Consider the following 25910-nt stretch of genomic DNA (forward strand, 5'->3'; position numbering starts at 1 on the left):
AACTTTCCTGGGGGAGCCAAGAATGGCTGTGAGTAGATATCCTACTTGGAGAGGGGACTTCATTGGCTAGTGCTGATTCTCCATTTTGGATTCCTGGGGGGAATTTCACTTGTTTAGATTTCTTCCTAAGCTCTGGGGGAAGAAAGTGGAATCATGGGTTTTTTTTTTTTTTTTTTAAAGATTCAGAGCTCTAGCTTGTGTTACAGTTAAAGTTCATTCAATGTATATCCAATGGACAGTGATGGGAAGATGGGGTCCAGGCCCTGCCTGAGTTCAGTCCTCGTTCTAATACTTAGAAGCACAATGACATCACATAAGCCATTTACCTCTGGGCTTGCTTCCTTCATCTTTAAAAGGAAAAGGCTGAGGATTTTATGCAATAATTCCAGTTCTGATAGGCACCAAGTAAAGAATAATCATAGTCATGATAGCACCATTATTGAGCACTTACTATATGCCAAGTATTTTACATAAATAATCTCACTCTATTATCACAACAACCTCTGAGCTGGTATTATTATCTTCATTTTTTTTTTGATGGTTAACTAAAGTTTAAAAGGGTGAAGTTGCCCACAAGTGCAGAGCTGGGATATCCAAATTTGTCTTGAGTGGGAGTGATGAATTTGTTTTTTTCAATGCTTTGATTTACATATAAACACAGGAGCATTTTCTTGTGTTGGAACACAAAAATGAAAACCTTTATACCTTCCAGGCAGCTCATCAGGGGCTTATGTTGTCCTGTTCATTTTTATCCCTGATGGAAGACACTAGTTTCCTGTGTGGCCTTACCTTGGCAAAAGGCATGGTGTCATCAAAGTCTCTAACAGGCCACCCACCATGGGATGGAGTGGGGGTGGAAGCAAATTCTTCCCTTCACCAAATCCCAAAGACTAAACCTGACGCTCCTGCCTGGCATTAGGCTATGGCAGGAGACAGGAGCAGCTGTTCCCAGTTTATGTACTTAGGAAAAGTTAAATGCAATCGTTCCTGTCATGCCTGACTTTCTCCCAGCATTAATGTCCCTGCAGATGTAGGAAAGGCTATTCAAAGCAGCTGACCTGTCTTGAGCAGGGCAGAAACAGATTGTCCCCCTCCCCCTTGTAGCAAAGGCAGCAGAGTAGGTCACCCATGAGCAGGTCACCAGGAGCATTTAGGTGTTAGGCCTTGGCATGGCTGGTGTGGACTTGTGAAGAAGAAGGTGGGTTGAGGAAAGGCCCAGTGAGTCTCCACGGTGTCAAGGTAGCCATCCCCAGGGCAGCTTGATGCCCCAACCGTATGCTATTTCTACCACTTTTTAACTTCATCAGAGCAAAGGCCGAAATTAGGCAAACTTTATACACGTAGCTAAGCAGATACATTTAAAGGAAAGTATATTCCATCTCTTCTATCTTAAATAATCTATGGCTTTGGACAGCTAAGTGCCATTTCCATTCAGAAAAAGGGTATATAAGACACGGACTGCAGAGTCTATGAATTAGAACCAAAGACAATTTTATTTTTAGTTTGTATTTGTTTACTTATATTTTAAATCAAACTCTTGTTACCCCAGTCCATTCAATATTGCATAAAAGCTACCTGAAATCTTTACTGTTAGCCTGCCACAAACTGTAATCAGGCAAGTACCTATTGGCAAGGCAATCCCTACTGCCAAACCCTTTCAGCTCAAGGCTCTCACCATGCAGTTCCTCAGGTAGAAGGAGAAGCATCCTGCCTACCTGAATAGCTGCTTGAGGGTGGGAGGGGTTTGGATGGGCTAGCAGGAGACAGGCGGGCCTAAGTATCTCCTCGTGAAGCCCAAACCAACAGATTAATCCTTATACATTTGATTCTCTGTCCAGCCAGGCCAAGGACATTCACTTCAAGGCTCCTGAGGTGGCCTCTCATCCCAGGTTTATCAGAGCCAGAAAAAAGAATAAAGCCAGGAAGAGCAGAAAGAGTAAATAAAATAAAATCAAGACCTTTTTCCTTGGTCCTGCTTACCCGCTAAGAACACCGAGAACCAAGTTAAGTACAAAAAATGACCCTATGATGATTAGTGTAACAAAATAGATCCAGGGCCAGTCCCTTCCTACGGCATCATTGACCTGGAAGAATGGAATGATAGTTAGTGAGGCACACTCAGCAGCCGAGCACGGCCAAGTGCCCATCACCGGCTCCTGGACACTGACCCAAGCAGCGCCGGGACCCGGGGATCCTTTAGGTGCAAATCAGAGGCCAAATAGCCTGCCCAGCCAATGGGTCAGAATCTGTGGTTGAATGGGGACTTTTTTTTTTTTTTTCTGGTTTTCCTGGCCTGTTAGGATCCCTTCCCCGAGGACCCTGGTGATGGATACAGTGGGACCTGGGACCTTGCTCGGCTGCATTGTAAAGAGTACATAGAAACGGTCAGCTTACCCGCTCAACACACCGAGAACCAGATTTAGAACGAAAAAGGATCCAAAGATGACCAGACTGACAAAATACACCCAGGGTAACTCATAGCCCATAGCGTCCTGCATCTGGAAAGATGAAGGCAGGTTAGGAAAGAGAGAGCAGAATGAGTTAAAGTGAGGAGGCAGGCAGGAAGGTTGTGGACAGAACTGGAGGAGACTAGCGAGACAGAACCAGGATCCACTGTCACCTCTGGTACCATTCACATTCAAAATACTTCCCTGTGACTCTGACCTGGACCATAAGGGACCTTTGCAGGCTCTGACTTTTGGCTGTCTCTGTTGTTTTATTTTCTGGAACCAGAAGACTTTCTTCAATGTTCTCACTTCTCTAATAAGGTTGGTCACCTAAAAAAATGATTTCTTCAACCTAGGATGGTTTCAGCTCAGTTGGGTTTATACGGCATTAAATCTTCCACTGAACCCCGGAGAGGCCTAACCTTGGTGTCAGGAGTGCCTCAGCTCTTCCTGAAGGAGCCAGACACCCAGAACCTTTGAAGATGTGCGAGGAAGGAGAGCCCTTCCCAGGGGCTTTCCTGAGCTGGGCCCGGAATTTAGGAGCAAAACTGCAGTGCTTCACGAGCACTCTGGGCCATGGCCCAGGAAGGATGGTCGTTTGGGTTATTTATGCAGAGAACAGTTCCTGTCCTGCAACCGCATTTCCTGTAGCCTGGAGACTGTGACCAGTACCTAACTGGATAACAGAGGCAGCCTCTGACAGGTGGCAAACCCCTGCAGTAGCTGGAGGCTTGGTGTGCTGGGCCCGGTTCCTCTGGGCTTTGGAGAGCCACCGCGCGTCTCTTCCCTGGTCTGTGTTCAGTGACGTCACTGAATGCGAACCCGTAGCCCGAAACCCGCCACAGTGGGCAGAGTGGGCGAGTGACACAGACCAGCCCCTCTTTTACTCTTTGCCCCTAAGAACTGGTGGTTAAACATTTACCAGCACAAAGCTGGCTGGAGGGTAGGTGTAAACACGACGTGAAACCACAGAGCAGCATTTTTATCAAACAGGAAATTTGTTCTGATTTAGTTTCTCAAATTTATTTTTTTAATGCTTTCCAACTAGACTAAACAGGATTTAGTCCTATTTTTCTAAAATGAACCCCAACTTTGTCCTTGTGAAATTGCCTTACAGGAATCCAAATTTCTAATATACCAGCTTCCCGAATGATTGACACTAGTGGATCTCAGAGTGTGGTCCTGACCTGTTTAGAAATGCACATACTCTGCCCTCCCAGAAACTCTGCAGGTGGGTCTAACAACCCACATTTTAGCAAGTTTGAGAACCACTGATTTACACCATTCCCCATAGCTCTCAACTTCAAATATAAGGACATGACAAACACTGTGACTACTACCTGTCTCTGCTTTGTAGCATGGCAGTGTTCCTTAAAGTGTGGTCTGAAGACCCCCAGCATCAGAATCATCTGGAAGAACTGTTAACGACACCGATCCTGGGCTATTGCTCCCAAGTCAGCAAGCCTCATGACTTGGTCCCCAGGGGATTCTAAAGCCAGGTGCATCAAATGAGTTACACATGTGCTGGAATAGTACCCCTCAGCCCGCAGGGCTTCTCAGGCTCCAAGAAACCTTACCCATGTGCCTGAGGATGCTGGACAAATCCTATGTTCTCTGTGTGCTATGAGTAAAAAAGATCAAGAAGTACTGGGAGACCTACCTAGTTGGATTGGTTTGAAGTGTTTCATCCTGATATGTTCTTTTCAAATCTAATACTATTTATCTGGGGTCACTATGTTTTGGTTAGAGGAATCTACCAAATGTGGCCATGGCATAGAGTACAAAAATTGTGTTCAGGGCTTGGGGATCATTGGTTTGAACTCAGTCACTGAGCAAAAGAAGAGTTCCCAACATTTGTCTACTTAACCATGTCATAATTCAATTCAACATGAATTTATTGAGCATTCCCATTCCCACATACTCTGCTGTTTTTCACATGGTGCTTATCACTTTCTAACTGTATCATTTATTCATTTATTATATGTTTTTCTTCCATGTTAGAATGAAACCTCCCTGAAGACAGGCAGTTTTGGTCTGGTTTGTTCACTAGTGTATCCCAAGTGCCAGAAACAGGGCTTCACACATGGCAGGTACTCAGTAAATGTTGAGTGAATGAATGAAGCTGATATGTGCCAGGCACTGCTATAAATAGGAAGCCCTTGCTAGCACGGGGACAGATAAGTAAAAGGTAACTACAACACAAGGTGGTAAACGCAGCTAAGGAATAAACATCTGGGGTTCTACAAGTGCAGGGAGAAGAGTAACTGGCTGAGGCTTGGAGAAGCAAGCAAATGCCAGACCAGGCAGGACTGGGTAAATCCCGCACTGTAAGGCAACTGAAGGCAGGAGTGCAGGGACAGAAAGGAAGCCAGAAGCCATGTGATCCTGGGACGGAATTGGGGGTTTCCTAGGAAGTTGGCAATTATTAAAAATAGAGCCCACAGCTGAAAAGCCATCCTGGCTCTGGGATGGAGGCTTTTCCCAGTGGCTGAGGACTAAAATATCCAGCCAAACAGCGGTTGTTAGGAGAGGCAGGGCAGAAAGGTCTGTGTGTGTCAGACCTTGTCCCTATCACAGGGAGCCTGGGAGCTCCCTTTAACCAGAAAGTAACTGTCTGAACCAAGGCAACAAAGGAAACCAAACCAGCAGAGGAAAGTCCAATAACCATCCAGGAGGACAAAAAGAAAACTACACCCATATAAGAAGGGGCAGGACTAGTGAAATGAGGTTACGGAGGAAAAAGGCATAGGCATGATGGCGAGTTAGCCAACCATAGGCCACATAATGATTGTAAGGATGGCTGTATGATTCCAGGGTCTATATGTCACATTTTATTATGGGGGACTACGACATAAGCCTTTCACTGTTCTTAGCAATGGTCTCATTAGAATCCACATTTGTTCAACGGTTTTTCCTGAGAGCCTACTGTGTGTAAGACACTGTGTTCTGTGCCAGTGAGAGTGACGGCATTGAAAACAGCCCTGGGACCAAAGACGGCATCTGTGAGGAGGAGTGTGTGGACGCTGGGTCCAAGGCCGTGAAGCCTCTAACCGTCCTCGCTCTTCCTTTCTCAGATTAAGTCCTGCCAGTGAAGGTCAGAGTCAGGGACAGTGGTCAGGTTAGGATGAGCTGACAGGAGCTGTGGCCTCCCACCTGAGAAAAGGCGCACACCCATGGTGCTCTGCATACAACCCCACGTGCATGGACTCCATGATTCTTACAAACCAGCTGCTCTGTGCTAATCCCAGAAGAGCTTTTCCCAAGAGTGGCAGAGGGGGCCTGTTCTGAGTGAGTTCTCCTGCTTTGCCCTGGATCTCAGACCTCCTTACCTTCCTCAGGTCAGAGAGAAACAGGTAATTGCAGGAGGCAATGGCACACCTGCTGCAGTTCACCCTCCCAGAGCTGCCTCTAGAGCCCTGGCAGATGGTGCGTGGGTGCGAGGGGTGACTGGCACTCAACCAACCTCCTTGGAATGAAATATCTCCTGACTGGTTCCTCATAACCCTGAATCTGTGAACACTTAACCTCACATAAAATACAGTTCCCCAAGCCACATCTCTCTCACAAGTCAACAAACCCATGAACCTTAAAGATTTCCTTGGGCTCTTATTCAGTTTGGGTGTCCTTTCCTTTGTGTCACAGGTGAGTGACTTCCAGCATCATTAAGACCCTCAAATGGATGGAGGTACAAGCCACATTACCCACAGATAACCCAATGAGAGTGTTGTGATAACCTTATGACCCACAGATAAACTCATGACCCATAGATATCTCATTAATAGCTTCATAACCTCTAGACCCATAGATATCTCATTAATATCCTCATGATAACCTCATGACCCACAGATATCCCATTGATATTGTCATGATAACCTCATGACCCATGGATATTTTCATGACCTATAGATATCCCACAGAGAGCCAGGGCCATATCCAGGAGACTCACAGTCTTTACTTCTCCCTTGTCCTATGCTTCTGCTTTGGTCTCTTCCTTACTGTGAGGCAGTTCTTTCAAGGTTTAAGATGCAGAATAGCAGGTGAAGGGCAGGAAGTAGGAGGACAGATGAGAGATTAACGAGCTTCCAAGGTGGTCCTAAGACCCCATCACTTCCTCAGCAAGCAATGCTCGGCAGCCACTGGCAGGTGATTCTCTGGTGTGTCTGGCTCTGGCCTGAGAGGAAAGTGCCCCTTTTGTTTTCTCTTTTACTTTCTCCTCTTTATTCTAGGCCACCTACTTTTGGGGGCAGACTGGGTAGAGAACATACAATGCTGGGTGGCTCTGAAGTAGGGCAATGCCTGGAGTGATGAGATTGATGTCTTAAATCAGCTGGAATGGAGCTATTAAGAAGAGAGAATAAATAAAGACATATTTTAAAAAAATGACCTAGATTGCTGACACCCTTATTTAGAGGTGAAAAAAGGATAGGTTTTCTCAAACCATTAAAGCTATATGTTTCTTAGGTCTAGCAAAGGAAGCTTTGTGACTTTTCTAAGGAAGGCACATATTTAGGCATCTTGATGTCCACCATCAGCAGCCATTGTAGCCTCCAGGCCCAAGGACTAACAGGATGACCCTAGCCTTTGCTGAAACACATACCTTATTATTCCTAGAATCCACAGACTGACCAAACGTGAGACTGAATGAAAAACACAGAACCTTCAGAAAACAATATCTAATTCCTTGAGGGCAACCTCAACCTTAAACCTTCAAATCCAACATAAACTTTTTTCCCAAAAAAGAAAAATGAAGAACAACACCTCCTGGGTGCTAGTGCACCAAGGCCACTCTTGATCCTCACTGGTTTCCATGAGTTTTCAAGTTGTGGCACTTTCTCCTACAAGGTTCATGGCACAGGCACTGCGAATCTAAAAAGACTAAATAGTTTCAGCGAATGCTGAAAGGGCTGTCACTTGACATCAAAGGCAGGAGGTGTAGACCCATAAAAATCAAGAGTGCTTTCCACAGAGTATACTTAGAGGACAGGGTTTGCTGCTGCCATCAATGCCAGTGCCCAGGGTGATGGCTCAAAAAAGCTGTGACTCTCTTGACCTTTATCACCTTCCTTGTGAACACAGGGTTTCCACCCATGGGTCAATGAGTGAGTAGCAAGTCAGACACGTTCCACCTGACTCCTTCCTGCCCCTGCACCTGTTTATCGTACATGGAAAACCCCTGAGTGCCTCAGAGCACAAGTAAAAGCTTGGATTATATGGGGAAAGACACCAAAAGTCTCCTAACATGAAGGCAAGCCAACACATTCAACTCCTTGATCTATTTTTTAAAAATCCCTGAACTCAGATGGGATCATGCACTGACATCTTGGGGGAGGTTAAGGAGTATGAGTAGAGTGGTGTCCCCCAGTATGAACACCTGGAGGAGAGAGCTGGCTCACAACCAAAGGAAGACCTGCTTATTTGTCTTGGGCAGCCACCAGGTGTGGGGTCGTGTTTGATACCTGTGACTGCGCCTCTAGGCAGGTGGCTTTTCAGACACCTTGGGTGAGAACACTTTGGGGAAGCTGAGCTGTTTCTTGGTTCTGTTGAGAGAACCTAAAAAACAGTTCTCTCCAATCTCCCCAAATGTTATAAAGCTTGCTTTCCCCAGGGGAGGGGCCTCAAAGCCAGTGAAATTCCCCTTTCTCCCCGAAGTGCTCTTGGCCAATGCAGAGCTCTCCCTGAGTGTACTGCCCCGTGCTAAGTCATGTTTCCTTATGTGTCCTCTATCTCTTCAATTAGATCCTAAATTCCTTGAGGGCAGGCCTTCTTCTCCCCATCCCTCCACCCCAGTCCCTACTCAGTCCTAGGAAAATAGTAAATGCTCAATAAATGTTTGTTAAATGGAATTATTGAATAAGGTCTCATCTAATACCAGTGAAATTAACAAAATAAAACCTAAAAATTAAATAATAGCATTGAGAGATGCTAAGTTTCTTTCTTTTTTTTCTTTTTTTTAAAGATTTTATTTATTTATTTGACAGAGATAGAGACAGCCAGCGAGAGAGGGAACACAAGCAGGGGGAGTGGGAGAGGAAGAAGCAGGCTCATAGCGGAAGAGCCTGACGTGGGGCTCGATCCCATAACGCCGGGATCACGCCCTGAGCCGAAGGCAGAAGCTTAACCGCTGTGCCACCCAGGCGCCCCGCTAAGTTTCTTTCTTGATATGCTTATAAACCACTAGTTTATTGTCTAGATAGCATCCTTTGTTCAAAACAGCATGGGCACTAAGTGGGGAACACTCTAACAGAAGCAGATTAAAAGTTAAAAATTGCAGGGTCCTAAGTAGAACCTACCACTTTCTCTGCTCTGATACCCGTTAAAGAGCCCAAGATGCTGTTTCTAGGTTACTTGAGGATTTTTTCCTAGCTCTTCACTTAGAATGACTATTAGGTCATAAATAGAACTCAGCTCCATTTCTGCTTTCTTGATGCCTTCAGAGACTCATTTTCTATATTCTGTAGTGAAAAGAGGTGGCTTTTTGAAGAAAAGATGGAGTGGGAAAAAATAGGGTAAAGCCTGAATCAATCTGCCTGGATGTAATAGATCTTTGTCATAAATGAGGATGTTTCAGCAGCACCAAGAGCAGATATGAGTGGCCATCTGTGTGTGTGTGTAGTGTGTGTGTGTGTGTGTGTGTGTGTGTGTGTGTATGAGAGTTTAGAAGGAATTATTTTCCTATCATGTCCAGACATTAAGTGGGACAAGACCAAGTGTGGAGCTGACAACTGACTTATGAAAGGTTAAAGCATTAGAATTTTATTCCCAAGTTCTCCTGCTGAGCCCAAACTAACCCAGACGCTACAAAAGTCACTATTTGTGATTCTAAAAATCTTTTCTTTATATGATTTCTTATTAAGTATTCTTTCTAATCCTATTTTATTTATTTATTTTTATTTTTAAGCTCAATTTCTATTTTTTAAAAATCAGTGAAACAACTGATCCTGCAGAAACCAGTTGTGTGTGGGGGCAATGGGTGGTTTTGGAAAGAAGTGATCCCACTATGTTGGTGGTAGGTAGGGTGGGGTGTGGGTCCAGGAAAACCTAGATCTGAGTGTTTTTACCATGCTGCTCAGTATGTAATATTCTTGGAGACCCTGGATCAGGAGGGTATCGGGTGAGCAGAGGTCAACAGAATCCTCTTGATAAAGGATTATTCAGGCATCTAGATTCCAGAAGAGCTAGAAACGTGTATTCTTGGGTTATGCCTGCTTCTAACTGCTGCCTCCCTTTCCCACAAGTCTCACATGTAATCTTCTCCAGGTGTTTCAAACCCTGGGTAAGCAGTCATGTTACTCTGTTTCCCAAGGGCATGAGGCTATCTCAAGTACAAACAGCACTGAACAGACACTTGATTGATGTTTATGTTACTTAACTGGGATCTGGATGTAATGTAGAAGGGATAATGGTTTCAAACTGATCCTAGTCCTCAGACCACGTCTAAGAGTCCTGTAAATCATCTTGATTCAGCAGCCTCTTCTGTCTTCAGGAAGGCACATGCTCAAACCATGTAAGACAAATAGTCTTGAATTATATGCAAAAAGTTAGGGGCGTTTGGTTAAAAAAAAACAATCTATAAAATCTGAACATACAAATAGAAACCAATGGTAATGCCATACAGTACTGGATTCTTTCCTGGGTTGGTGCTTCACTGTTTTTAAAGAAGAATGATACTTTTGTTTGCTAACCTTTCCCCACTATTTTAGAAGAGGCATGGACATTCTGAGAGTAAATGAAAAGACTTTGGCTTAAGAAGCCATTGCCCAGGGGCGCCTGGGTGGCACAGCGGTTGAGCGTCTGCCTTCAGCTCAGGGCGTGATCCCGGCATTATGGGATCGAGCCCCACATCAGGCTCCTCCACTGTGAGCCTGCTTCTTCCTCTCCCACTCCCCCTGCTTGTGTTCCCTCTCTCGCTGGCTGTCTCTATCTCTGTCGAATAAATAAATAAAATCTTGAAAAAAAAAAAAAAAGAAGCCATTGCCCAAGGAAACCACACCTCAAAATAAGTTTTGGCTTAGTTTCCAAATCCTCAGTGTCCCCCACCCTTTACCCTGTCATCTTCAGATTCAGTAAAACAAATGTTTCAACAAATCGTCCACCTAGTTGGAGCCTTGACCAAATGTGTGGTCAGTAGCTTTAACAGCTGAGGACTTGTTCAAGTATTACTTGACCAAGTTTGATCTTACTTTTTAGTCTACTAACTCTTCAAATCATAACAATGGGATGAAATAATGGATGTCACAGAAAAAGAGAAATGGATTTGATATTATCCACAGTAGGAGGCGAGGGTCTGTCATTTGCTACTGTTGACCTCCCTGATCCCTTCCATCCCAAGCAATAACCAGTTTTAATCAATTCTTTAGTGTTTTAATGGCTGATTCTCTCCCTAGGAACATATAACCAGCTGTTTGATAGTTCAGAATGAATCTGGCTCTGGGGTTTCCATTCATTGCTATACTTGAAAATCTTGGTTTCTCCTTCCAACATCCTCTAGACTTGCCCCTTGGATTTGAAGGGAAATGCATTGTTCTGAGTGGAAGACCCTACTTCTCCAATTTCCATGGAAACTATAGCTTCAAATCCAGTGGTTCAAATCCAGTGACATCAAAGCATCACCATGCAGATTGAATAGGTTAGACTTCCAGGGGTTTTCAGACTCCAGCTTGGGCATCAGAATCACCTGGGAAGCCTTTCAAAATGCAGATACTGGGGCCTAACTTTGGAACTTCTCATTCAGTGGCTTGGAGGGAAGTCTAGGTATCTTTATATTTAGAAAGCTCCATCGTTTATACTAAAGTACACTGAGATTTGAGAGTCTGTGGGTTTAGAGAAACAGGCTCAGAGGCAAGAAGGAGAATGCTGAAGGGGGAGGAAGTAAGAGGGAGAGAGAAGAAGTAGGAGGAAAGGAAGAAATGGCCATAGAAGGTCAAGGCAATTAGAGAAATCGTCTGAAAGCAGGAGCATTGGGCTGAGAAGTGCTTCCATCATGAATACCCAAGTATGAGGCTGTTTCACCTTTAGGGGTATGTGTGTGTGTGTGTGTGTGTGCGTGCATGCATGCACACACACACACACACACAGATGCACGCACACACAATATGGCCGTTTTGGGAAGGTGCTGGGAAAATCAGAGAGACATGTCCCATGAGCCTGGGATTGTTCCTTCACCTCTGACACTTTTTCCATTCCCAGCCTGAGCTCTATCACACACACCCCAGGGGAGAAAGCACAACACAGCTGCTGAAAATTGGTAGTTGCAGTTGTGTGTTTCTTCTCATTCCCCACTCTGGCTGTCATTGCGACAGTATTTCTTTGGGTCACATCTGGCTGGTGGGGTATCAATGACTTATGGTGAGGGAGAGGGAGGGAGTGATGAAGGAAGATCACAAAAATACATCAGGGCCATCAGCAAAGTAAATTATACCTATTCCCTCAGACCTATACCCACCCACCCACTGCCACCCTGCCCTCAATTTGCTGCCATGGAAGGCGTTCCCATAGCAACTTAAGGCATGGGTTTGAAGCTCATGTGAGGAGGCTCTGAAGCGTAGTTCCATATGATCATATGTTCTATGGCCCATAGCAGAAGGGTGTTTCTGTCCTTGCATAGCCAGAGGGATCTATCCAAGGTAGAAGGACCACCTGGGAATTTGATCCGCTTTGGTAAATGAAATAAATTTTCCTAAACATAGTACATTCAATTCCTTCTTTTCCTCTTAGAAATTATTCAAAAACAGTTTTGTCAAGCATGGACCTAAAAAAATGTTTTCCAGTGTTTCATTTTAACTTGAGGGAAAAGTGACTTGACCTTTGTCTTCTTTTCAAAGTATCACAACATAGCAACTCTACCATGGCACTGTTCCAGTTGTACCGCCATTATTCTGTTTAGATTAACTGTTTCTCTAGACTGAGCTTTTCAGTCTGGACTGGATGTTATTTATGTCTGAATCCTGTACCTAAGAGCTTCCCTGGCATGCAAAGAATGCTCAGTAAATGTTTTCTGGGTACAAGGTTCTCAGTCAAGCTTCAAGTAGTCATTTGTAGGGAGGTATGCACTTCATAGCAACACTGGGTTTCAGCATGTTGAACTGAACATAAAAACTGGAAAAAGAGGGTTTTTGAATCAATAGGACATGGTGCTTACAAAAAAATTAAAAGATACAATACCCTGTATCACATCTCTGTGTTGTTACAAAACTATTCTGATTTTAGGAAGAAGTCAACACCTCCCTTGGCATCAGTTCCTTTCTATCTGGCAGCTCTGTTCAACGGGAAGCCATTCCCTTCCCTCTCCCTCTTCCCTGCCTTAGTGTGTAGACACTATTCCCCAAGCAGACTCTTAGACTGTTTTCAGCATGGCCAAATAAATTTGACTATTTGCAAAACTCTGGGTGAGATGGTATTTTCAAGACTGGCAACAAGCATTTTTCACCCAAATGCTGGAGAACAACACTGGATTCTGGCAAGTCATTCCTCATGCTCAAGTAGAAGATACTACAAAGAATTATATTTCCTGGAGCTTTTACAAATAATGGACTTGACTCTGCCAGAATGGAGACAGCTCAAATATGGTGTGTATATTTGCCTGTCTGATAGGCAGAAATCTGGCGCTTTAACAGCTTGAAGGTTGGCAAAGTAGTCTTGGCTGTTGGATAATAAAAGGGGCATCTTGAGGGTAAAAGAAGATTTACAATGGACGGGTTGACACTTAGGAAGCGGTATTTCTATATATGCATCACATAACCAGCAGAGTGTTTTGTTAGCAGTGAAAATGATGGCAATGTATTTGTCTGATGGACTATTCTAATATAATAAGGTACAATTAACATGAGAAATAGAAATACAATAGCATGCCATAATGCTAACAATTCATAAAAATGGTTTCTTGTTAGAAGACCAGGCCTGACTTTTCTCCTTAGCCCTAAAAATTAATAATTGTGCACTCTAGCTCTCTTTTGGGGACAGATGCAAGACAAGGATAAGAACAGAAGAAACTCTACAGTTTCTACAGGAAGGGGAGTTGAAGAGAATCCTTGTGTCAGGTTTGGCCAACTCATTCACAGAGCATCAGCTGCGTGCCCGTATTTCTCACTACAGGACAAACTGAAAGATGACATTTCTCTTAGGCTGGTGGGCAGACAGAGAAACTCATTAGGGTGCAAATTTCATGCTTTGTTTCTCAGGAAAGACCTGGAAGAAATCAAAGACATGCATCAACTATCCCATTAAGGTGTGTATGTGACCACAAAGTCATGGGGAGAATGGAAAAAGGAGATGTTGAGGAAAGGCTCACAGCCTTCTGGACTCCCCACCTCTGTCCATCTCAAGCTACGTACCCAGTACAGGACGTCTGTCCAGCCCTCCATGGTGATGCACTGGAACACTGTCAACATGGCGAAGGCAAAATTGTCGAAGTTGGTGATGCCGTGCTTGGGCCCGTCCCACCCAGGCTTGCACACAGTGCCGTTCTGACACTGACGCCCATGGCCTGTCTCCAGAGCACAAGGGGAAGGATCATCTTCTGCTGGAACATCTTGAATGACCAGGGGAAAAGAAAAGGCAGCAGAGGGGATGGAGAGAGATGGGCAGAGAAAGATGGAGAGAAAAGTCAGAGAGAAAACTGATAGATAAGGTTGAGGGGTTAGGCAAAACCACCACAACAACGATAATGCAGAACAAGTTTTCATTAGTTCTCCCGTAGACAAATTAAACAATATAAGGAACTAGGTATTCATTTAGGCTGCCATTGATTTAGAAGGTCTGTACTTTCAACTAATTGTAAAACTGTATTTTAACCTCGGTAATTGATTTTAAAGACAGTAAGGTTATTGCACGTTCGGCTGAAACATGTTGGCATTGTGGTCAAAAGTCCAATTAAAAGCTAATAATGCAATCACTCCGAGTGAAAAATATTCTGGAAAATGATAGGAAGTCTACCTTTTCTTTTTTTGGTGATAAAGTATCTACGGACACTTCCACTGGAACACCAGAGTTTAGGGTGAGGGCTATATTGATTAGAAGAGTCTCTCACATAATTAGCCAACAAATCCCATTCAGTAACACTTTGTCCTTTACGTGTTACAGGATACATTACCAGAGAAACAAGTCATTTTATAGTGTAAGCCTTATGTGGATGAAGGGCAAAAAATAAATTCTGACCATAGGAGAAAGTATCAACCATAAAGTGGTCTTTATTACAACCCTTGAGCATAAACACTGCTGACTGTCATGTGAGACCTTGCAGCACTGCTTTTTGGTCTCCTGCATTAATATCTTTCAGAAGAGAAGAATCATTTTCAGATCTCTAATCAAGACAGAACAACAGTGGGTGACAGGGAGAATGCTCCCTAAGTATGGACAGGGCTTTTTCAGGAAACTGTTTAACATATCTACTGTGGCTACAGATGGTGCTTGGGCTAATTCCACATGCTGGGAAGACCTACTAGAAAATTAATAATTAAGATGTAGCTTATGTTTTTGGTGTGGAGATCATTGGTAAATTGAAATAAGACTAGACTGATCTAGGGGTGCCTGGGTGGCTCAGTCAGTTAAGCGTCTGCCTTCAGCTCAGGTCATGATCTCAGGGTCCTGGGATTGAGCCTCATGTCACACGGGGCTTCATGCTCAGCGGGGAGGCCGCTTCTCCCTCTCTCTCCTCCTCTCCCCAGCTTGGGTGTGCGCAGGCTCTCTCTCTCTCTCTAATAAATAAATAAAATCCTTAAAAAAAAGACTAGACTGATCTAAGAATTCCCATTATGATAAAATACTGGTAGTCTTGACCCAGCTGTGGAAGGTAATAGTTTGAAATTCACAGAAATCTGTGAAATTAAGTACATTGTCTCATGCTTGTAGAAGGTAGCAGTAATAAACAGAATAGACTTCAGTCATAACAAACAAATGATTGCCTTTAACAATAGTGATAATATGCCCCCGGATAGAGAATTTACTTATAGTTCTTCATTTAGAGATAACAGGTCACCCAGGGTCTTTTCTTGTTTCACATGCATCCCAGCAATTACAAGCGTCTAGCACCTCTGTATTGAAGACTGTCAGGTTGGTTGGCTCTTTCTCAGTTTGTGGCTTCCAATTTGAAACTGTTTACTCCAAAGAGGAAGATAGGAAGAGGACTATTAATCCTAACTAGGAGACAGTTCTTACCAGAATGGAGCTGAGCAGTGTGGTTGGAAATATATGCTGCAGTGTGTCTTCTTGGCTTTTTTTCTTTTTTCTCTCTTAACAGCTTTATTGAAATATAATTTACATGTCTTACAATTCATCAATTTAAATGTACAGCTCAATTATTTTTAGTAAATTTATATAGTTGTACAGCTATCACCACAATCCATTTTAAAACATGTCCATCATCCTCCCAAATTCCTGTGTGCCTGTTTGCAGTCAATCCAAGCTCCTCTCCCCAACCCCTAGCAGCCTGATCTACACTCTGTCTCTACAGCTTTGCCTTTCCAGAAATTTCCTATAAATAGAATCATACAATATGTGGCTTTTTGTGTCCGTCTTCTTTCACTTGGCATAATGTTTTTCAGGTTCATCTGTGTTGTTGCTCACATCGGTATAGTATATTCGTTTTGTTGCCAAGCAGTGCATTTCAGTGTATGTCTATCCATTCACCAGCTGATGGACATGTGGATTGTTTACAGGTTTGGGCTATTGTGAACAGTGCTACTTCCTGGCTTATTCCTGGCCTGGTGTTTCAGGTGGTGTGTGAGTCTTTGTGTGATGACAAGGTGTAAAGGTCTGCATCACTGGTCCCTGAACTGTTTGAGGAAATGACAGCGTCGACACCATTTCCTGACTCCAGGGTCTGGTTCCCAATAGGGCTCCACTCCTGTAATTTTTGAAGTCTTTGGAGATTTGGATGTGAGTTTAAACAACAAGAGGCTATAAAAAGAGGGAAACTAAGAAGTCAATCCCAACCCTAAAGAATGCATTAAAAAGTGGGTAACAAATACCTAAAAAATTGAGAGACCTGGAAACCAGGAACCAAACAGATCATACGTTCTGTTGGGTTTCTCATACGTTCTGGTGATGGCTTTCTACTGTGATGTGTTCAATCACTGTGATAAAAGTGCTGGAATGATATAGGAGATGGGAGAAAAAGAGAAGGTGAAAAAACAGAGGGACAACTTGCATTTCTCTTTTTCCTATTTCACCTTCTAGTGAGTAAAGATGCTGTTAATCTTTGTATTGTGACTTCTCATCTGACAGCCTTCCCTGAGTTCTCTATTTCTGAAACAGGCAAAAATAAGGAAAAAGTGAATGTTGCCAAAGTGAATTCTGAGTGTCCTCAAGGAAGAAAAACATCTTTTGGGGCTTTGCAAAAAAATAGATGTTGAAAGGAAAATGGCATCAAGGGGAAGTGATCTCATTAATAATAATAACAAAAAAAGGGATGAGGTTCAGAGAGATTATCTAAAGGCTCAAGAGCCACTGCTATTTTAAAGCTATCTTGAACAACAATAAAAAAAGATTTGAGAACAATTAAGAAGCAATGATGATCTGGTAAAAATAGGTATCTATAAAAAGCTCTAAAGGGAACACTTGAAAAATGTGAACACACACATCAGCAGGTCCTTGCGACATGCACTTGAGGGTGAGGGGAAATTAGTTTGAACATGAAAATTGTGTTGGTTTTCTTTTGCAGAGTCATGAAGTCCCAGGGAGGAAAGTGGGAACAAAAGTAGGAGAAACAAACAAAGATGTGGGCCCTATGCTTTAAAACTGAAGTGAAGTAGAATCATTCTGGAAAGTCCCAATTAAGTTTGCGGTAAAAGAATGGAGGCGAATATTAGGAGAGAATTTAGAAATGCAGTTAATACCAACAAGAACATGAAACGCTGGGAGAGTGCCAGTTAGGGGTTCAAAGGAGAAATCGCCAAAGACAAAATCAGTTACTTTTTTAGGACCCAACTTTAAGGAGTGAATATAATGAGAGTGATTTCATTTCTAGGTTTGAGCCAACCAATTCTTTTCCAGTCTCAGGGGTAATTAGTGTGCTTGGGAGAGCGATTCAGAGTGGCCTGGCTCAGAGTGCCATCAAACAGATGGGACAGCCAGAAACAAAAGGTGCCGGCATATGGAAATATATCTGTGGAGGAACTAGGAAGGCGCCCTGCAAATGCCTCTGGGATCGGAGAAAAATTGACTTTTCAGAGACCACTTCTACGGGGAACTGGAAGGGTGGCCTAGAGGCTGAATAATGGTCCACCCAGCCAGCGTCAGAGTTTTATTTATCCAAAACATGGCTCAAAATCCAATGTGTCCTACAATCTACAAGCGCATAAAATTCCCAGCCTGAGAAATAATCTTAGAGTGCAAAAAGAAGAATTTGATCTAAATTCCATTAAAAAATTATGACAAGGGCTCACAAGCACTTTTGTATAATCTAAATTTGCAGAAAAATATGGTAATTCAATCCAAAGTCTGAAATTAAAAAAAAAATCACCCATTCCAAAGGTGGTATAAAACTCTCCCAAACACACGGGGATTGGTTTCAAAGACTACAGGTTTTTGGTCTTCTTCTCTGTGGCTGCTTGGAGTATGTCCAGATTCCCATATGTTTTTTCCCTTCTCATTAGTTTTAGTCACTATGTAGGTGGGACAGGCCTGGATGACAGTGGTATCATGTTCTGTTGGAGGTGATGGAGTGGGGCCCTGGATTTGTTATCAGAGGGCAGATTTAGGAAGGAGGAACTACGTGAGCTCCTGATTGCAGAGTGTTGAGTGAAAAGGCTTCTACGGCCAGGTGTCCTCAGCCCCTCTTCCCAGCAGGGAGCCTGGCTCCACACAGAGTGAGGTCACCTTCCTGGTGGAGTTGGCATGGCTCCTCTCTCTGCAACACTTCTCTCAATGTCGATCCTCTGGCATCCTGGCTCCCCAGGCTGATGGTCATTTTCACCATGGCAGCTAACTTCCTTTCTGACTTGTGGGGTGAAGGTAAAATCCACTGCTAAATAATCTGATGCATCTTCTGGTAGGAAACAGGTGACGTCCTAAGTATTTTTCTTGTCCTGTTTTATTTATTTCTTTTAAATCAAGGATGGAAAACAATATGGTTCTAAAGAGGCTACTCCAATTGGTGAGGCCAGTTCTTTCTGGTCTTTATCCTAACAGTGGGCAGGCCACTATAAATGTTGGCAGGCATTTGGCGGCTGTTTCACTAGACTGATCAGCTGTGGTCCAGAGAAGAGCATCCCATCCTGTGTCTCCCTTGTTTATCATGCCCACCATTTTCTTGCTGGTTGAGGCCCCTGCAGGTCTGACAACAAAGCCTGGTGACTTCCAACATTCAGGGTTGCTTGTTAGCATAGGCCCTTAGAGGATCTTGCCACCAGTGAAAAACATACTTTTGCTGTTTTCCCAGCAGGATGATAGAAACCATGTGCAGCTCCTTAGGTAAGTGGTGCACAGACCTTTGGTTGCAGGGTAGGGTCGTTATCATTAGCTCCGTGGCAGAATTTCACCGTTTCATTCTCTCCCCACCCCTTGGTATGCTGTTGGTGAAAGCCACACCATCACACACACCCACTCTTGGCATCTTTGACACTCAACCTCCCTACAACTGCCTGAGGAGTTTGGATCTAAAGAGTCACTGATCATTTCAATACAACTGCATAAACTTTAGTGATAAACAGTCCAGCTCTTATGTGGGACTTAGAATGAGCTCTAACAAAGCTACCCAATTAACATAAATTTATTGGTTCCGGGCTGGCTACAGACTAAACTGAACAAAAAGAAGGATTTGAATTCAAGGGGAGAATACTATTCATTGCATTATTTGGTATTCCTCTAAGCAAAGCTGGAAATCTCAGAATTGTAGCTAAAGGCAAGATCTGTACTAATATTAAAGAGCCTCTGTTTTTTTTAATATGACAGTTTATTTTATACAATTATGATCCAAATAATTAGAAGTACTCTACAGAGAGAAAAAATGGTCTCTCTTAAACAGACTCTTTATCAAAAAAGTAAAAACAATTGTGCGAGTCTGTGATCATGGGCTTATAGTTTTTTGTTTGTTTGTTTTAGAACTATGGTCACATAGTGGTGGTCTAGAAACTACAAATATCCAGTCAATCCATCCAGTTAAATCAGTTCATACAGATCAGGTACTCTATTTGGTTTCTGAATATGAATAACGAATGTCACTCCTTGTTGTGCAGATCTGTCCCTCCTCACCATCCTAAAGCAAGAGGGGTCAAATTTAATTTAATGCCTGGGATGAATGGGAAGGAGAAGCAGTACAGATGGAGAGAAATGAGGTATCTTTTAAAGCTTCAGACAGATGCTCCCCTTTCTCCACCAAGATGCCAAAAACCAAGATGAAAGATCTTGTTGTTGGAAAAAATAATCACATAAACTTAACACTTCTAACCCCTTTGGGGGCACGTATTTTTTTCAACAAGTTTTTGTGTTAAACTACTTTATGTGTCTGTTTAAAAGTTTTGTCAATACCTGTTTAAATGATTTTTTTAAAGGTGCCACTGAGATTTTAGTAACCTAAGACAACAATCTGCATCGTAACCCACAAGGCAAAACTTTAGTCCTATTCAGGGAAGTGCTTAACGGGTTAGCATTGCTTGTTAAATATATTGATTTATGGAAGGACCATGTGGAGAGAAGTCTCAAAAAGGCCCCCCTCTGCCAGGGGGCCGGGAGGTTCTGCCTATGAAGGGAGAAGCAGAAAACTGTAAGCACAGAGGAGCCAAGATCAGCCCCGAAGGGTGGACAGAACCTAGGGTTGTGATGGAGGCATCTACAGGCTGCAGGCAAAGCTGCCTTCCTGAAAGGGCTTTAGATGACAAGTGACACTGAAGGATCAATGAACAGAGATACACACCCTCACTACGTCAGTTCTGATTCTTAAATTAAAATATTCCACGTTGTCTAGGTGGTGTTTCTTGATTCGCACAGATCATTTAAACTGTTTAGTAGTGCTGGACGGGAACTTGCATTTAGCTGTTTTAACAGAGATCTATTTTATTAGAAAGAAAGTAGCCGGGGGGAAAAGAATACCAATCCCTGCCTCTCACTTATCCATGGAATGAAAAGATGAGTACTTGAATGGAGGAGGCCTTCCCTAGCATCCCTGATCACGTGGTAGCATCACCCAGTTACAAGGAAAGTAGCGATGAGACAGGGAAGCTTCTTGAGAGCTGGCCACTCAGCATCTTCCCTTACCTGCTATGCCCTCCTGGTTGTAGCAGGTCTTATGCATCTTCCCCATGAAGAGCTCCAGGCCAATGATGGCATAGATGATGATTACAAACAGCACTAACAGAGCAATATGCAGCAGGGGCACCATGGCCTTGATAATGGAATTCAGAACCACCTGGAGACCTAAAATGACAAAATCAGACAGTAATAATGAGCACATCAGCTTCCATTTATCGAACCAAGCGCTATCTTGGATGCCATACTGACATAATCTCATTCAGTCTTCTTGGCAGCTCTACCAGTGATGTATCATAAGACCCATTTTTTAGATGAGGAAAGTGAGGCTTAAGGTCACACAGTCAGTGAGTGACAGAGCAGGGATTGATATCTAGGCTGGCCTGACTCCAAATCTTTCTTGGAGGCACATCCAAATGGAAGGACTGGCAGATGCTGTGCTTCTAAGGGGAAGAACATCTTGTTTTATCCAGAACTATGCAATTTTCTAATATCCTGTCTTAGAGACAACCTAGCATCTTTTTGTCCTAGACCAGCATCTCACTATAGTGAGAGTTAACTTTGACTAGAGATAGCCCTGCAAGGACTTGCTTATCACTCAAGGTGGGATTACTAGAGCCTATGGCTGACCCATCTGTTAGAAAACACAAATCTGGTTCTCAGGCATCTGGGAGGGTAGGACTTCCTTTGTTGAAACTGATTCATACCCTCAGGATATGTGTAGGTGCTGAGACCTCTGTGGGACTCCAGAGATAATGTGAGTGGACCTCTCTTCCCACAAATTTATGACCAGGCCCCTTTCCCTCAGGGCCCAAATCTGAAGAACATTACAGCCTTCCATTCAAAAACCCCAATGAAGGGAGTTCATGTGGGTCTTGTCAGTGCACCCCAAAAGTCTGTAGGCGTGTACTGCTGTCTTATGGGAAAAGGGACTCCCTAACCTATTTTTTTCCCCTGCTTTCTCTCTCTCTCTTTTTTACTTTTTAAAAAATTTAATTAAAAATTTTTTTTCAAGATTTCAGGACATATTTAATTTATAGTTATAGGCAGGGCTAATAGGTCTAGAATAAATTCCCCTGATGTCTTTGGATAGCATTTGGAAATGGTAGTATGTTTATTTACACTTTACTTTAAAAATAGTTTCTTGATCAAATTGTTCATCATCTAAGAATGTCTCAAGAAAAGATTGTGTGTTAGGATAAGGATAGTTGGAGGAACTCTAAGTAAAACAGAATTTTTTATTCTTTTTTTTTAACTTTAAATTCAATTAATTAACATATAATGTATTATTTATTTCAGGGGTACAGGTCTGTGATTCATCAGTCTTATATAATACCCAGTGCTCATTACAACACATACCTTTCCCAATGTCCATCACCCAGTTACCCCATCCCCCCACCTATTTCCCCTCCAGCAGCCCTCAGTTTGTTTCCTATGGTTGAGTCTCTTATGGTTTGTCTCCCTCTCTGGTTTTGTCTTGTTTCATTTTTCCTCTCTTCCCCTATGATCCTCTTCCTTGTTTCTTAAATTCCACCTATCAGTGAGATCATATGATAATTGTCTCTCTCTGATTGACTTATTTCACTTAGCATATTACCCTCTAGTTCCATACGTGTCGTTGCAAATGGCACGATATCATTTTTTTGGATGGCTGTGTAATAGGACCCCCTAACTTATAAGCTCAACCATAAATGACACCAAGAATGTTCTTTGTTTAAAAGGGATGTTACAAGTTATCATTTGCAAAATGGTGGAGAGTCACCAGCAAGTCACCCCCAGATTACACCCAGTTCCAAGAAAGCTTTCTGTCAACAGTGAGTATACCAAGTCTTCATGTCCTAGGAGAGAAGTGGGGAAAGGGAGGTTCCTTACATCTAGGCCAGTTGTGCAGAATATCTTGTGGCCACCTTTGACATACATATGCTAGGACACCCACCTATGCATCACACCACACAGGGCACTTTTAGTGTCTCTACCTGATGTACCCACCCAGCTGTGGACATCTTTCCACTGCTCTGTGCACGGGGAGTTTCACCTTTGTATTCACCCACAGCCCCCCCCTCTGCACTGGATAAACAAAGTCTGGGTCACCCTCTCCCCAGGTCCCAAGGCAGCCACTGGTGTTTTGTGATTTGGTGGAGTGATTTTCACAAGGCTAATTAGAGGAATTCTCCCCAGTTATTAAGCCAAGATGGGGAGAGGAAAAAAAATAAAAGAAGAGAAAAGCTGGAATAATTTTACCTGTGAATTAATGAGCGTGCTTTGCAGCGTCCCATTAGAACAAGATGTTTTCAGATCCACATGATTTCATTAATTAGCAAGTTGTACACACATTAGTGCTAAAGGACGTGATGCCATGGAAGAAGTTGAAAACTGAACTGCAAAGCAAGTTTCAGAGGTGTCTGCTGGCAGGGGAGCGCTCTAAGTGCTACTCACTGAGAGTCAATAAAATTGACAGACCACTGGCAAGACTTATCCAAAAGAATAGAGAAAGGACCCAAATTAATAAAATTATGAATAAAAAAGGAGAGGTCACAACCAACACCAATGAAATCGGAAAGATTATTACAGGCTTTTATCAACAGCTTTATGCCAATAAATTAAGCAATCTGGAAGAGATGGAGGCCTTCCTGGAAACCTATGAACTACCAAGACTGAAACAGGAAGAAATTGATTTTTTAAACAGGCCAATTAATTATGAAGAGATTGAGTCAGTGATAAACAACCTTCCAAAAAACAAAACTCCTGGCCTGGACAGTTTTCCTGGGGAATTCTACCAAACATTCAAAGAAAAAGTAATACCCATTCTCCTAAAGCTATTTCAAAAAATAGGAACAGAAGGAAAGCTACCAAACTCATTCTATGAGGCCATTATTACCTTGATCCCCAAACCAGGCAAAGACGCCATCAAAAAGGAGAATTACAGACCGATTTCCCTAATGAATATGGACGCCAAAATCCTAAACAAGATCTTGGCTAATAGAATCCAACAGTACATTAAAAGGATTATCCATCATGAACAAGTGGGATTCATCCCTGGGATGCAAGGGTGGTTCAACATTCACAAATCGATCGGGGTCATAGATTTTACCCAGAAAGAAAAATTCAGAAATCATATGATTCTCTCAATAGATGCAGAAAAAGCATTTGACAAAATACAGCATCCTTTCCTGATTAAAACCCTTCAGAGTGTAGGGGTAGAGGGTACATTTCTCAATCTCATAAAAACCATCTATGAAAAGCCTACAGCAAATATCATTCTCAATGGGAAAATCTGAGAGCCTTTCCCTTAAGATCAGGAACACGACAAGGATGCCCACTCTCTCCATTATTATTCAACGTAGTACTAGAAGTCCTTGCAACAGCAATCAGGCAACAAAAAGTGATAAAAGGTATCCAAATCAGCAAAGAAGAAGTCAAACTGTTTCTCTTCGTAGATGACGTGATACTCTATATGGAAAACCCAAAAGAATCCACTCCCAAACTATTAGAAGTTATAGAGCAATTCAGTAATGTGGAGGGATACAAAATCAATGCTCAGAAATCAGTTGCATTTCTATACACGAACAATGAGACTGAAGAAAGAGAAATTAGGGAATCCATCCCATTTACAATAGCACCAAAAATCATACGTTATCTTGGAATTAACTTAACCAGAGACATAAAGGATCTATATTCTAGAAACTACAAATCACTCTTGAAAGACATTGAAGAAGACACAAAAAGATGGAAAAATATTCCATGCTCATGGATCGGAAGAATTAACATAGTTAAAATGTCCATGCTACCCAGAGCAATCTACACTTTCAATGCTATCCCAATCAAAATACCGATGACATTTTTCAAAGAACTGGAACAAATAGTCCTTAAATTTGTATGGAACCAGAAAAGGCCCCGAATCACCAAGGAACTGTTGAAAAGGAAAAACAAAGCTGGGGGCATCACAATGCCGGATTTCGAGCTGTACTACAAAGCTGTGATCACAAAGACAGCATGGTACTGGCACAAAAACAGACACATAGACCAATGGAACAGAATCGAGAACCCAGAAATGGACCCTCGGCTCTTTGGGCAACTAATCTTTGATAAAGCAGGAAAAAACATCCGGTGGAAAAAAGACAGTCTCTTCAATAAATGGTGCTGGGAAAATTGGACAGCTACATGCAAAAGAATGAAACTTGACCACTCTCTCACACCATACACAAAGATAAACTCCAAATGGATGAAAGACCTCGATGTGAGACAGGAATCCATCAAAAGCCTAGAGGAGAACATAGGCAGCAACCTCTATAACATCGGCCAAAGCAACCTTTTTCATGACACATCTCCAAAGGCAAGAGAAACAAAAGAAAAAATGAACTTGTGGGACTTCATCAAGATAAAAAGCTTCTGCACAGCCAAGGAAAGAGTCAAAAAAACTAAGAGGCAGCCCACGGAATGGGAGAAGATATTTGCAAATGACACTACAGATAAAAGACTGGTATCCAGGACCTACAAAGAACTTCTCAAACTCAATACGCGAGAAACAAATCAACAAATCATAAAACGGGCAGAAGATATGAACAGACCCTTTTCCAATGAGGACATACAAATGGCTAACAGACACATGAAAAAGTGTTCAAAATCATTAGCCATCAGGGAAATTCAAATCAAAACCACACTAAGATACCACCTTACGCCCGTTAGAATGGCAAAAATTGACCAGGCAAGAAACAACAATTGCTGGAGAGGATGTGGAGAAAGGGGATCCCTCGTAGATTGTTGGTGGGAATGCAAGTTGGTACAGCCACTCTGGAAAACAGTGTGGAGGTCCCTTAAAAAGTTAAAAATTGAGCTACCCTATGACCCAGCCATTGCACTACTGGGTATTTACCCCAAAGATACAGACATAGTGAAGAGAAGGGCCATATGCACCCCAATGTTCATAGCAGCATTGTCCACAATAGCTAAATCGTGGAAGGAACCGAGATGCCCTTCAACAGATGACTGGATTAAGAAGTTGTGGTCCATATATACAATGGAATATTACTCAGCTATCAGAAAGAACTATTTCTCAACATTTGCTGCAATGTGGACGGCACTGGAGGAGATAATGCTAAGTGAAATAAGTCAAGCAGAGAAAGACAATTATCATATGATTTCTCTCATCTACAGAACATAAGAACTAGGAAGATCGGTAGGGGAAGAAAGCGATAAAGAAAGGGGGGGGGTAATCAGAAGGGGGAATGAAACATGAGAGACTGTGGACTCCGAGAAACAAACCGAGGGCTTCAGAGGGGAGGG

At 42.7% G+C, this 25910-nt stretch overlaps 1 protein-coding gene across 3 annotated transcripts in view; it reads right to left on the reverse strand.

Moving 5' to 3' along the window:
• CACNA1C (calcium voltage-gated channel subunit alpha1 C) overlaps window positions 1–25910 on the reverse strand; it is a 646718-nt gene that overhangs the window by 194812 nt on the left and 425996 nt on the right. For 2 of the 3 annotated variants that reach the window (XM_057319003.1, XM_057319002.1), the window contains exons 6-8: window positions 20637–20795; window positions 13778–13974; window positions 1981–2084 (exon numbers count right to left, since the gene is read on the reverse strand). In XM_057319003.1, coding sequence (XP_057174986.1) covers window positions 1981–2084; window positions 13778–13974; window positions 20637–20795 — 460 coding nt within the window. Of the gene's footprint in view, window positions 1–1980; window positions 2085–2394; window positions 2499–13777; window positions 13975–20636; window positions 20796–25910 lie in introns of all 3 variants that reach the window. The other variant, XM_057319004.1, reaches the window with a different exon arrangement.

The sequence above is a fragment of the Ursus arctos genome, unplaced genomic scaffold, assembly GCF_023065955.2.
Source record: "Ursus arctos isolate Adak ecotype North America unplaced genomic scaffold, UrsArc2.0 scaffold_26, whole genome shotgun sequence".
Classification (NCBI taxonomy): Eukaryota; Metazoa; Chordata; class Mammalia; order Carnivora; family Ursidae; genus Ursus; species Ursus arctos.